This window comes from Camelus dromedarius, chromosome 23 (genome assembly GCF_036321535.1).
Source record: "Camelus dromedarius isolate mCamDro1 chromosome 23, mCamDro1.pat, whole genome shotgun sequence".
Lineage (NCBI taxonomy): Eukaryota > Metazoa > Chordata > Mammalia > Artiodactyla > Camelidae > Camelus > Camelus dromedarius.
In genome coordinates, this window is record NC_087458.1 from 26,326,551 (window position 1) to 26,340,077 (window position 13,527).

Here is a 13,527-nt window from a genome sequence, read left to right on the forward strand (position 1 = left end):
TCAGATTTTGCAGAAATTACAAATTAATGGAAACTAATATGCATCTTTTTTTTTTCCAGGGAGTCCTCAGTGGAACCAAGTTTGGGAAGAACAGAATTGTTGGACAATGTACAAACCCTGCGAACCATCGAGTAAAGGAATTCACAGCTGAATTGAGGTATCTCACCACATTTTAGCTGTAATAAATTTTTCACAATGATCTTTCTTGTCTATAATTTTAAAGGCCAGAAATAGAAGAATGGGGAAAGAGATGACAACATGAAAAATCTATAAAGTCATCTAAGGTCTTTCTTTCTGTATGTCCCTGAAGGTTCCTTTTGCCGCAGCTCTCTGTTTTCCCCTCTCCAGATAACTTCCTAGCTTCCTGCTGAGCTATTCCTCGGACTCCCTGTATGTGCGCTCAGCTCAGACATAGGTTAGCAGAGAAATTATTACAAGCTTGGAGTCAGCAATAATCCCTTTCAAGGAAGGGGTTCTATAATCAAATCATTCTCCCCAGCCCCTACTTATCTCAGACTCCATCACTGAGAACTAACTATATCCACTGCATTTATTGAAATACAGAAATGTTTTCATTTGTAATTAGAAATAGATAGTTCTCTTTAGATAACTGAAGAACTGTCATTTCTGAGATGAGATTCTTTTTATGTCTCCCTAAGGTAGAATTAAGACTTATGAGTAGACATAACTCTGGGCCTTTCTAGGGAAAGCATTTCTAATAAGTGGAGCCGTCAGATGGTAGGGTGGAAGATCTAATGAATATGAGAGGTTTCTATGAGTCGAATCACTTGAAGGGTCAAGGAAGAGGTTAGGTGATCACCTGTTTGAGTTTCCTGCATACAGTGACCCTTTATCAAAATTTTTACTTGGAGATATTTAAACGCAAGTACTTTAAATCAGACTTTCATTGATACAGCCAGTTGTCTACATATCCATCACATCAGACTGATTGTCATAGTCAAGGGTTTGCAACTGAGAGGTGCATTTCTTCCTCTCAATAAGCTTGCTCTGGGTTTATGAGATCCAATAAAGATGGAGTTGCATCAAACTGTTTGTCTCATATTATTCATCAATTGACCAGTTGACCATCCATCAAACACATAGTTTAGGCACTGGTCTGAACATGGGAGACAAGGGCCTCAAAATGCTCCCAATATCAGAGCAGGGTATACTTTTGGGAATTAGAGAGAACAGCATATTGCCAATAAGAAACAGTGTGTACGTGATTGCTGAATCCTACAGGTAGTCTTAAAGAAGTTCTCGCTCGATCCAAATGTGTACCCTGTGCTTCATGCAGCTTCACAGTTCCTCCTTAGCAAGGTATTATAAAGAGTTTACAGGAGGACATTGCTATTCTTGTCGACATTATCTTAGGACAGTCAAAGCTATACATTCTCATACGCTTCCTTTTCCACTAAGAAATGACCTCAGAAATGGCACAGCCCAAGCTCTATGCTAAGAAAATTAAATTTCTTTAATTTAACAGAAAAGTTTAATATATGTGTGCTAGATCTGTAATTCATGCTGCTTTGATGATGAATTTGTGGTTATTCTGCTGAGTCTACATTAAAATAATTCCCTGGTTGTATTTATTATGCTCATGAGATTTGGTGATTCATTATTAAACTTCTTAGAGTTAATTATGTTTATTGCACCAGTCCTCTCTGAAGGAGACTTGGGAACTGTCTTTTTTGTCCTTAATTAGGAAATCATAAAATGCAATTCTGAGGCCATGGGCACTGTTTTCCTTTGCTCAGTAAGACTGACCCATTATTGAACAAAAAATTCTCTTGGCACCAGTTAAAAAATTTTAACTTTACTATTAAACTGTAAAAGGATATTCTATTAAATAGCAGATCAGCTGTTCTCCTTAACTCCTGGTTCCTCATTTTACATGTTTAAGGGCAGAAAACAAACTTTTCTTTTAAAATAACAAAGTTGTCTTATAGGGTTATAAATGTCCTTTTAGTGTGCTAGGGCTTCTATAAGAAAATACTGCAAGCTGAGTGGCTTAAACAACAGAAATTTATTGTCTCCCAGTTCTGGAGGCTGCAGGTCTGAGATGGGGGGACTGCAGGGTTGGTCCTCTCGAGGTATATGAGGGGGCGTCTATTACAACCCTCTCTCCTTAGCCTGCAGATGGCTGCCTTCTCCCCATTCGTGTCTGACTCTGTGTCCAATTTCCCCCTTTTTATAGGGACACCAGTCATACTGGATTAGGACCCACCCTGATGACTTCACTTGAACTGTAACCCTCTAAAGACCCTATCGCCAAGTAAAGTCACATTCTGAAGCACTGGGGGTCAGGACCCCAACATTATCTCTTTTGAGAAGAACACAATGCAACCCACAATGAATGTCATCATGGAAGATGCCCTACAATGTGAGTTTCTGGCCCGGCAACATTTTTGATTTATTAAAAAGAGCTGGAATTATCTTTGCAACCAATTTTCCTTTTTTATTTTTTTCCCTACATTTTAAGCAGAGAAGATAAACATGGTCTCAAAATATATAAAGTAAAAATGATCAAAATCACAGAGAAATAGACAAGACCATAATCCTAATAGGAGATTTTAATACATATCTCTTTCAGTAACTTACAGAACAAGCAAATGAAAACTTAAGGACATGATACCAGGAAAGAATAATTAAGAAACTTGACTCAGTGGACAAATACAGAACACTCCACCCAAGTACTTTAGAATATTCTTCTTTTTCAAGCACACATGAAATAGCTAAAGAAATTGACTATAAACTGGCCCATGAAACAAATCTCATCAAAGTTCAAATGAATAAAATCATACAGACTAGGGAGAATATATTATTGACCCTAATACAGGTAAGCCAGAAATGAATAATGAATGATAACCAGAAACTTCTCATATATTTGGAAATTTAGCACACATTCTAAAAACCTATGGTCAAAGAAGAAATCATAACAGAATTAAAAAAATATTTTGAATTGGACAATATGAAAATATTACAAATCAAATTTTATACAATTTAGCTAAAGAAATCCTTAGAAGGAGATGTAGAGCCTTAAAGACATGGTAGAAACGAAGACTGAAAATTCATGAGCAACCATCCTATCCATCTAGAGAAGTTATAAAAGGACTAAGAAATAAGTACAAGAAAGTGAATTTAAATATAAAACAGAAACAGACTCATAGATATAGAATACAAACTCGTGGTTGCCTTCCAAGGGCAGACTGGGAGTTTGAAATTTGTAGATACTGACAGGTATACATAGAATAGATAAACAAGTTTATACTGTCTAGCACAGGGCAATATACACAAGATCTTGCGGTAGCTCACTGTGAAAAAGAATGTGAAAATGAATATATGTATATTCATGTATGAGTGAGAAATTGTGCTGTACACCAGAAATTGACACAACATTGTAAACTGACTATAACTCCATTAAAAAAAAAGAAATAAGTACAAGAAAAGTAGAAGAAATGAAATAGTAAAGATAAGAGCAGAAATTAATGAGACAGAAAATACATGTACAGTAGAGAATCAATAAAACAAAAAAGTTAAGGGCTAATAAAATTAACAAGCCTCTGGTGAGAGGCTTAAGAAAAAAAAAAGACAAAACAAATATCCAAGATAAAGAATGAAAAAAGAGCCCACAGTACAGATCCTGCACACATTAAACATAGGGTCAGGGAAGAACCTTAGAAACTCCTTCAGACAGAAATTCCTAATGTCTTGTTCTCCCCACTCCCCAGCTTTGAGACTGCCAAAATTGCCGCTTAAAATAAGTGGGTTGATGGCTAGACCTTGGAAACATTCATCCTATAGGTTTCTTGGGAGCAATAATATGGGAGCCATCTCCTAATTAGTAACGCAAATGAGGGCCACAGGAAGTTCCTACAATTACATTTTGGGGATAATTTTCCAGTCTCCTTTAAATCAGTTCTTTTTTTCTCACGAAAATGTAATTGATTCTCCCAAGACAATAGACCAATTTTGAATTTCTCTCTAGCAGTGGTGGAATCAGAGCAAGGTGCAAACAAAAATGCTATTATGAAGCCAAATGTTACGGAAATCTAAATTAATTTGTCCCTGAATAATCAAAGTTCTTTTTATTATATGGGCATAACTTGAAATAAGGGAGCCATTAGCAAAAGGCTGGTAACTTTATATAGAAGTGATAATGGACTTAAACATACATAACTCAGCAATATGCAACCTTTGTATTGTTAAATTACCTTATAAACTTTGAGGGAATTTCCAGTTTTATCCTTGCATCAATCAAGAGAATAGCCAATGACTTATCACTGCAGAATATTTGGGTTCAAAAAGACATCACTTTTGGTTCTACTCAACTAAACTGACATTTCCATAAAATTAGAAACACATATTATGAGAATGAGAAACATTAGTTTTCTGTTGAGAAGTATTTCTTTTGGAAGCTCTGATTCAAATTTGCTTTAGTATGTCCATAAACTGAGACAGCTGGAGAGTTGGAGCAGGTCTGACTTGCCAGGTGCTTCACAGTATATGGATTGGTTCCATCAGAGAAGTGAAAAACTTCAGGTTTGTTTTGCTTTTTGGAAAAAGCAAAAGCTACAGAAAAGTTTAAAGAATAATAGAGCAACACTCACATATCACATACCCAGAACTAACCAAAAGTAACATTTACTAATATTTTCTTCAGATCTCTCCTTTTTTTTTAATTTTTAATTTTTTTAGTGGGGAGGAATTAGGTTTTTAAATTTATTTTTATTTTAACGGAGGTACTGGGGATTGAACCCAGGACCTCATGCATGCTATGCACACACTCTACCACTGAGCTATGCCCTCCCCTCTCCGGGTCTCTTGATCTCTGTTTTTTTGGGGGGAAGGGCAAAGAAATAAACTTTACAAATTAAGTTTAAACTCCATATAATCCCTTTTCTGGTGCTTGTCTCCTCCGTCCCTCCCCAGAGGCAAGCACCATGAACTTGCTGTCTGGGAAGTGCTTTTGTTTTTAAGACAGATTTAAATATCCATAAATAAGACAATGGTTAGTAGTGTAGCTTTGTCCTGCAACTGTCTTTTTTTCACTCAACATTTTCTAAACTTATCCATGTAGATATTTACAGCTCTCTTTCACTCATTTTAACCGCTGTTTAGTATCCCATCATATGAATAAAACACAATTTATCTTTTTTCTTACTGATGGAAGTTCAAAATGTTTCCAAAGTTTTGCTATTACAAATCACACTGCAGTTAATATTCTTATACATCTCATCATGTGTGTTTGAATTTCTTAAGGACGGTGGTCTCCTCCTTTGCTCATCAGGCTGCCCTATCAAGCAAACATTTAACCGCCTATCTGCAATATTCCTATGCTTATTTATAAATCATATAAATGTACCATTATGCCAATATACAATGGCCACTATAAGATGTAAACTTTTTCTTAAAAGATAAAATAAATAAATACAAAGTACTATTATTTTCTTTCCTACACCCCATTTGAATTGCTGGGATGGAGGACATAAACATTTCATCTTTACTTATATTATTATCATATTATATTATTACTATCATGTCACAATACAATATGACATTATTATTACTATTACTCACCAAAGGACTGTACAATTTGCATCCTTTTTAGCAGAGTAAGAAAATTTCCATTTCCCTGCTACCTTACTAACACTTGATATAAACAGATGCTTTACACATTCTATTTTGAAAAAAATTTCAAACCAGCTGAAAAGTTGCGAGAATGTCACATGACTTCCTGTACAAGCTTCAGCTAGATTCACCAATTATTCATACTTTGCTACATTTATTTTCTTTCTCCGTCTCTCTCTCTCTTCTTTCCTCCCTCTGCTCCTTCCCTTCATCTGCATTTATATTTTATTTCCATAATTTTTTCCTGAACCATTTGAAAATAAGTTGAAGAAAGTATGACCTGTCAGTCCTAAGTACGCCCACATGTAGCTCCCAAGAACAAAGGCATCCGCTTATGTAACCTTGGAACAATGATCAGATTCAGGAAACAATGCTCAGAAAGAACTGTAACATTTCACTGATTTTCCCAGTTGAGTTCTTTTAAGTAGTTTTTTTCTGACCCAGCACACACGTTACCTTCAGTCTTCTTTAACCGGAAACTACTCCTTAGCTGTCCTTCCTTTTTTGTGACATTGACATATTTGAGGCCAGTTATTTTGTCTCCTGTTCCTAAATTGGGGGTTGCCTGGTGGCTTACACGTGACTAGATTGGGTTATGCACTTTTGGCAGGAATACTGTATAAGTGATGTTGTGTTCTTCTCAGTGAATCACAACAGGAGGTTGTCAGATTTTTTTTTTTTTAAGTTTCGCCACTCTGATGCACAAGGAATGAAATTGCATTTTATTTTGTGGAAGGTTAAGTAAGCATCTTCTCCTCAGCAATTCGTGTTTCTTCTTTTAGAATTGTTTTTTAAAATAATCTTTGACTACTTTTCTTTTTCTTATATTATTTGCATTTAATTTACTTACAAGAATTTTGTCATACCAAATGAATCAACATTTTTTTTCCTTCCTGACAAACTGCAACAGAAACAACATGAACCTATTGACCTTCAGTAAACCTAGGTGCAATAAAAGACGTGTCTGTGTTGATCAGACCGACAAGCTTAAGCTACCTTCAGTATCAGATATTAATTTAATATTGAATATTTCCTAGATCACATGAGCCTGAAGTTTGTTGTCCAGCGTCTTTTACACTTAGGAGTATTTAATTCAGTAGGTGCTTACTTTTAAGTCAATTAAATAGAGCTCTTTTACATGTTGATTTTTACGTAAAGACAGAACCAGAGAACTCCCAGTTTTTCTATGAGTTTAAAAAAAAGCCTTTTTCCTTGAGAGCCCAGGTAGGTCATTTACATCTCAAAGGCACCGAAAGAGAAAGACAAATTCCTCCTCTAAGGGTTTATGCAAAACCTAATCATCTCGGTTATTTTCAGGGACTTTTTCCCCCTAGTTCCCAAATACCCACTCCAGTTTAAAGAAATAACAGTAATAGATAATAATATATATATTATTTACTCCCATTCAGATGCCTTCACTTTCAGTGAAACTAGGAAGAGAGAACAGGATTTGGACTCAGGTACCAAAACCCCCCACCAAGATAAAAGCAAAATTGCATGAGGCCCACTTCAATATAACAGCAAAACCATTAGGGTCATTGTTCTCCAGAGCTCAGGGATACTGAGGTCACAGTGTTACAATTAAAAAAATATTTTCTTTTATTTCTGGGAGCACAGCTGAAGATTGTACAAAATATACACTAAGAGGATCATATATAAGATGGAACAGAGCCCTGATCATCCCTAGTTAATTATTCATGGCCAATGTTATCAAAGATCAAGCAAACAGCAATTCAGAATGGTCTCTCAGGGTCACAGTTCTCTCCCAAAAGGGGAACTGCTACCCAATGCCCTGTCAATCCTAAAAGGGAGACCCCTAACCAGTGTCCCATCAGAGATGAAGCTGAATGAAAGACCAAGACTAGAAAGGGAACATCTCAACCAACGCTTCACCACAGACGAGGCCAATGCAACAGGGAAGGAGACCCTGGTGTCGTCACACGTGAGCCCAGTTATTGAAAGACGTCTCAAGTGACCAACGCAGGTTCTAACACACACATGCAAACAACAAACAAAAGATCAGACAAGGTGTAGCCCCCAAATCCCACTTCCACTCCCAGATGGAGGCCTCCAGACAGACGGGCCCAGCTCTCAAAAGAAAACGGACCAAGAGTGGCTCTCAATGAGCCCAGAATGGCTCACTCCCTGCAAGGGAAGCGGGCCCAGATGGAGCAGGTGGAATTTTCCCACTCTGTGCAAGCTGGAGTGGCTCACCCCAAAACGATACACACAAAAATGCAAACAACAAACAGGCCACAGTCGCACGATCAGAGGAGGTGTAGTTTAAGAATTCCACTTCAACCCCCAAAAGGAGGCCTCCAAACAGACAGGCCCAGCTCCTGAAAGAGAACAGACCCAGAAGGGCTCACTTCTCAGTGGGAATGAGCCCAGATGGAGTGGAGAGAATTCCCAGTCTGCTGGAGCTAGAGCGGCTCACCCTTAGGCGGCTCTGAATGCAGACCGTAGCTCCAGGCGTTTCTAGGCTCCAAAGAGTCTCATGCTGTAGGGCGCTGGTGCCTGCTGGGGACAATCCCTCTGGGGTTCCCCGGAGTGAAGTGAGCTCTGGCAGCTGCTGGGACCCCAGGAAGGGGCTGCCCCGGGCCAGGGTTGACCTGCCCCAGGTACAGACTCCTGCGGTGGCTTGCCAAAATTGTTCCTGAAGGCAAGTTCATGTGCCGGCTGCACCATGAGGCCAAGCAAATGGGAAACATCAAAGTTTGGAGCAGAGAAAGGTTTACTGCAGGGCTAAGGAAGGAGGATGGGGTGGCCCATGCGCCCAAAAACCCCAACTCCCCAAAGGGTTTCAGCAAAGCATATTTAAAGGCCAGGTAAGGAAGGAGGGTTGCAGTGCATGGGATGAGCTCGTGCACAATTCTCTGATTGGTTGATGTAGAGGTAACAGGGCGGTCAACACTACCAACCCCTGGGCGCCAGAAGGTCTGGGGCCATGCTTTCTCAGTCATCAGGTAGTTAATTTCTTCCCTTTGGTGGTGGTTTTAAGCATCTGAAAAACTCAGGAAATACACACAAGATACTATTATCTGGGTGCTTCAGAGAGAAGCTAAAGCAGAGGATATGGGGGATGGGTCTGACCCTGGAAAGCCCCACAGGGTCTTGCTCAGTTACAACAATTAGCTTAAGAAAAAAGAACACAAAGAAAAAGAATGGTAATTTCAGTCTTCAAGTATTTCATTGATTATCCAGAAAAAATATGCTAGCCTTTACTCTCTTCATAGACACAAGGTTATGACTGATTTTTATGACTCCTCCACCAGTCTAATGCCTTTGCATTCAAAGTTCCTCTCCCAGTAGGATGACTCACACTTTTTATTACCCCATCATTATCATTCCTGTTTTGCCAATTCTGATGCAGAAGCTGAAGGCAAGGTCGTATCACTGGAAAATGATGGGGATGGGACCAGGAACCCACCACTGGCTCTTAGTGTGAGACCCAGAAAATGGCTGACTCTGTTGTTTGGATATGCAGCTGTAACTAAGGGAATTAACACACAAAGCCTCTAGGCGTGCAGTCAGAGCTGTAAGGTTACCTTCATCAAACAAGGCATGACGACCTTTATACCACTTCACTTTGGCCCCCATATGTGAAGCATGAGAACACTATTTAGCAGTCACTCCCTGAATCCATACCAGCTGCTATCCAAGGGAAATTCAGATCTGGCAGGCTTTGGTGGCAACTTCAGAAATACGCTAAAGCTATCCTCAAAAGGAGGGCACGATGCCTTCTTGCGGAATACCTTATCTGACTCTGGCAAGATTAGAAGTGGCTGTTTGCCCCTGAGCATCAAGGGACCTCTGCGAAGTCATGGATTCCTCCCAGCTGAGGTCCAGAGCTAAGAACTACGGGCTCTAAACTGTATGAAATCAAGTATGTGTCAATACATTTTTAAGAATGGCTGTTCGTAGTGCAAATTTCAAATAACCTTGGTAGAGAATCATTGTGAGTCATGTTGTTTTCCAAGTCTGGTTTTAATGACTGCGAAACACAGACAAGCTGGCTGGCGCTTGGGCAAAGGGCACTCTATTTTACTTACTTCATATCAGAGCTCATGATCCTGGTAAATTTAAATGAACCTAAAAGGTTGCCTGAACCATGGTCAGGCCCATAGGGAGAAATTTTGAGTATCTCTCTGTAAATGGGCGGATTCCTCTGTAAATACAGCATGTGATGGAAGCTCCCAGGTGGAAACAGGAAGAGAAGTGGCCAGAGAGGAGGCACATAAATTTTGCCAGGGAAACTCAGGGAAGCTTCAGTTACTAAACTCCAGGGTAAAGAGGAGCGTGCCTCCTTTTCAGATGCTAAGGATTTTCTGGGCTTCTAGGATAACTGGTTCCTAAATGTAGGAGACAAACGCCCTTCTCTTTAAGATAAAGGCCTTCTCTAATCCAAAGCTAAGACTCAGAAAGACAGTCCCCAGAGTAAATTCATATCATTAGGAGAGTGAAACGCTGGGCCACCTGGCTGGGTGTGAGTTACCCCCAGATATACTTTGTTGCTTTGGAAAGAGTCCCTCATAGAGAGCACTCCGGGGGAATTTCTTTATTCATGTAAAAACTGAACAGCGCCTTTCTCTGAAAAGGGCCAGCCCCTGATGCCTTTTCAGTATTTGCATGTGGCTTTGAGGGCAGGGTGGGCCAGTCTTTTTCTCACTGTGTCCCTGGACCCCAACACACTGCCCAGCATATAATTCTATACTTTCCGACTGAGACGCCCCAACCAAAACACTCAACCCTTGATCAGCTCTGGCTACTTTCTCTTATCCTTTTCCAATGGAGTTTGACCTCTGAGATACAGCGGAAAGACTGACCTAAAACGGCGAATCTGCGTGCTTCCCCTCAACCCCATTACTTTCTATATGGGGGATCAAATATATAAATCAGTCGGGCCACCCGCTTTTTTGTTTGTTTTTGTTTTTGAGAGCGGATGAGAATTTTATACTAGTAAGAGTTACAAATGCAGATGTAAGTTGTAAAAGACCCCACGTCACTGGGGATGGATTATAGAGCCGAGGCCAATGTCTCCGCGGTCAGCAGCAGCCGCGCACACGCCGGAGTGCCCCAGGAATGCCAGGAGCCATGGGAAGTGGTTCGTGCACATGGTCTCCCTTCAGTTTCAGGGCAGGCCTGAGAGGTAAGGTGTCTTACGTCACCTTACACACGGGGAAGCAGTCCCAGTGAGGTCAGCAGTGGGAGCGGAGGCTGGGAGGCGACCCACTGGGAGGAGAGGCTGGCCAGAGGGGCTAGGTGGCCACACCATGTGACAGAGTGGGCTCGTCCGTGGAGGAGGGTTCCACGCAACGAGGTCGGCCGCGTCTTCGCCTTCCCTGAGAGTGAACTGATGGAGCCCTCACTCGTCAGAGGAGCAGGGGATGGGCTCCTTCTTGCAGCTGCGGTGCCTGGCGCGGTGTCGTTGGAGGTGGTTGGACCGGGTGAAGGCCTGGCCGCAGTCCTCACACTGGTAGGGCCTCTCGCCGTTGTGCACGCGGATGTGCTGGGCCAGCTCCGAGGCGACGCGGAAGGCCCTGCCGCACTCGGCGCAGAGGAAGGCCTTCTCCCCGGAGTGGATCTGCTGGTGCCGCTTCAGGGTGGAGGAGCGGGCGAAGGCCTGGCCGCACTGCGGGCAGGGAAAGGGCCGCTCGCCGGTGTGGATGCGCTGGTGGCGCGCCAGGCGCGAGGGCTGCGCGAAGGCCACGCCGCAGTCGGCGCACTTGAAGGGCCTCTGGCCGGTGTGCAGCGTCTGGTGCTCGATCAGGTTGGAGGATTTGGTGAAGCACTTGCCGCAGGTGGAGCAGGGGAAGGGCCGCTCGCCCGAGTGCACGCGCTGGTGCTCCATCATCCGGCTGGCCACGGCGAACTCCCGGTCGCAGGTGGGGCAGCGGAAGGGCTTCTCGCCCAGGTGCGTGCGCTGGTGGCGCAGCAGCGACAGCGGCTTGTTGAAGGTCAGGCCGCACTCGGCGCACGGGAAGGGCTTGTCGTTGCTGTGCATGTTGCGCTGGTGCTTGCGCAGGTCGGAGGAGCGCACGAACGCCTTCCCGCAGTCCGGACACGGGTAGGGCTTCTCGCCCGTGTGCGTGCGGATGTGCTTGCGGTGGTCCGAGGACCAGGTGTAGGCCTTGTCGCAGAAGGGACACTGGTAGGGCCGTTCGCCCGTGTGCAGGCGCTGGTGCTGCTGGAGCGTGCCCCGGTGGGAGTAGGCCTTCCCGCACAGCTCGCACGCGTAAGGCTTGGCACCCGGCGTCTGCGTGGGGCTCATCGGGTGGCTGGGCTTCTGGAAGGCCCGCCCGCCCCGCAGGCACTTGTAGGGATGAACCTCCCCTCGCCTGCCCTCCCCTGCGCCCCCCGGTTCCTGGCCCTTCAGGCCCTTTTGCACTTCGGCCAGCACGGCCTCTGCCAGGCTGGCCGGGGTGGCTGACCCCTGGGCTGGTGTGTGTGCCTCCTGCGTGGAGAGGTCCCAACTGCCCCCTACCTTTGGGACACACACCAGAGAGGAGCTGTCTGGGGGCTTGTCTACACCTTTCTGTGCACAGAAATACTTACCAGAACCAGGGAAGTTGGATGGGACACCCAAGGCAGCGTTCAGGTTTGCCCTGGAGTCTCCATCATTGCCGGCAGGTAATGAGCCCCTAAGAGATTGTGTCCGACTGAACCACGTGTGTGAGAGGCCCCTGGGGAGGGCACTCAGAATCATGCTTGCTCCAGTGGAGTCTTGGGTCGGCGTGATCTTTGTCTCATCTCTTTCCCCCCTGGTCTTCCCAGGCACTGTCATGGGGTTCTTTCCCATGCCCTGGGCACTGCAGGAGTCAGAGAATTTCTCTTCTTTCTTGCGGGGTTGATGCTGCCATGGCAAGTCAGGGTTGTCTTCAGTCACTTGGGAGCTGCCCCTTGGACAGGCTTGGTGATCAGGGCCACCAGTGCCCTTTTTGTCTCCTGCCCCTCCACCAGCCTCGTCCTTACTGTCTAAGTTCACGCACAGCATCTGGGGGGCATAAGCTTCCTGAGTCAACCTGCAGAGAGGAGACACCTGGCCCCACTGGTCCTGTGGCTCCATCTGTGCCATTGTGTTCAGGCCCTTCTAGCCCTGCTCCTCCAAGATGGACTTCCGCTGGGCTCAGGATACCTGCAAAAGGGAAAAGTACAAAGAATGGACTTAATCACCTTCCCGGCCACAGGACTGAGGTTCTCACTACTGATCTGTGTGTCCATCCGGTAGCCATGCCAGCCACATTTTTGCGCCTCACTGACGTAGGAGGAGCTGGGTTCTGCTGAAAACTCCACAGCTGCCTTTCATCCTTTGGAGGTCCCACTTGCTGGAAGCCCCAGGAGATGATGCTGTCAGGATGGCCATCTGTACCCTGCCCTGCCCCAGGGCCTCAAACCCCCAACTGCTAGCCAGGTGGGTTCTCTGTGAGCCTGGGGAAGGCTAGATAAGAGGGCAGGCGGCAAAGGTCTGCTCTCCGTCAAGTCTCTTAAATAGTCAGCCCAGCTGGGAAGCTGAAAACCAGGCTGGCTCTTGCTGTTCCTGCCAGGAGTGCAAGTCTGCCATCTCCTGATTGTGACAGCTGGGGAACTGCCTCCCAGGCTCTGGGCTGTGTGGGCCACCTCTTCCAAAGCCAAGGATAAGCTCCTGGGGGAACGGAGGGAGTCAGGAAGACATCAGGGTGTTCCCAAAAAGATACCGAGCTGTCTGTCACTGCATAAGTGGGGCTTCTCAGGCCTGTGCAGTGAAGAACCCCTAGCTTCTGGGCAGGATAAACACATGCACCAGGGAGAAAGGGAGGCCCACCCCAAGCTTGGACTGTCTTTGAAATATTGCTTCGTCTTAAACATTCATGAGAATGTACATTCTGTGTCACGTTGGTTTCAATATAAAAATTGCGT

At 44.1% G+C, this 13,527-nt stretch overlaps 1 protein-coding gene across 1 annotated transcript; it reads right to left on the reverse strand.

Annotated features, from left to right (window-relative positions):
- Positions 1–10,815: 10,815 nt before the first annotated feature.
- Positions 10,816–12,756, reverse strand: ZNF648 (zinc finger protein 648). Its single transcript, XM_010988550.3, has one exon. The coding sequence runs from the start codon at positions 12,704–12,706 to the stop codon at positions 10,997–10,999; it is 1,710 nt and encodes a 569-aa protein (XP_010986852.2). The 5' UTR covers positions 12,707–12,756; the 3' UTR covers positions 10,816–10,996.
- Positions 12,757–13,527: the final 771 nt, after the last annotated feature.

Bases quoted from the DNA above. Each gene is read 5' to 3' on its own strand.
- ZNF648 (XM_010988550.3), bottom strand. From the start codon at position 12,706: ATGGCACAGATGGAGCCACAGGACCAGTGGGGCCAGGTGTCTCCTCTC.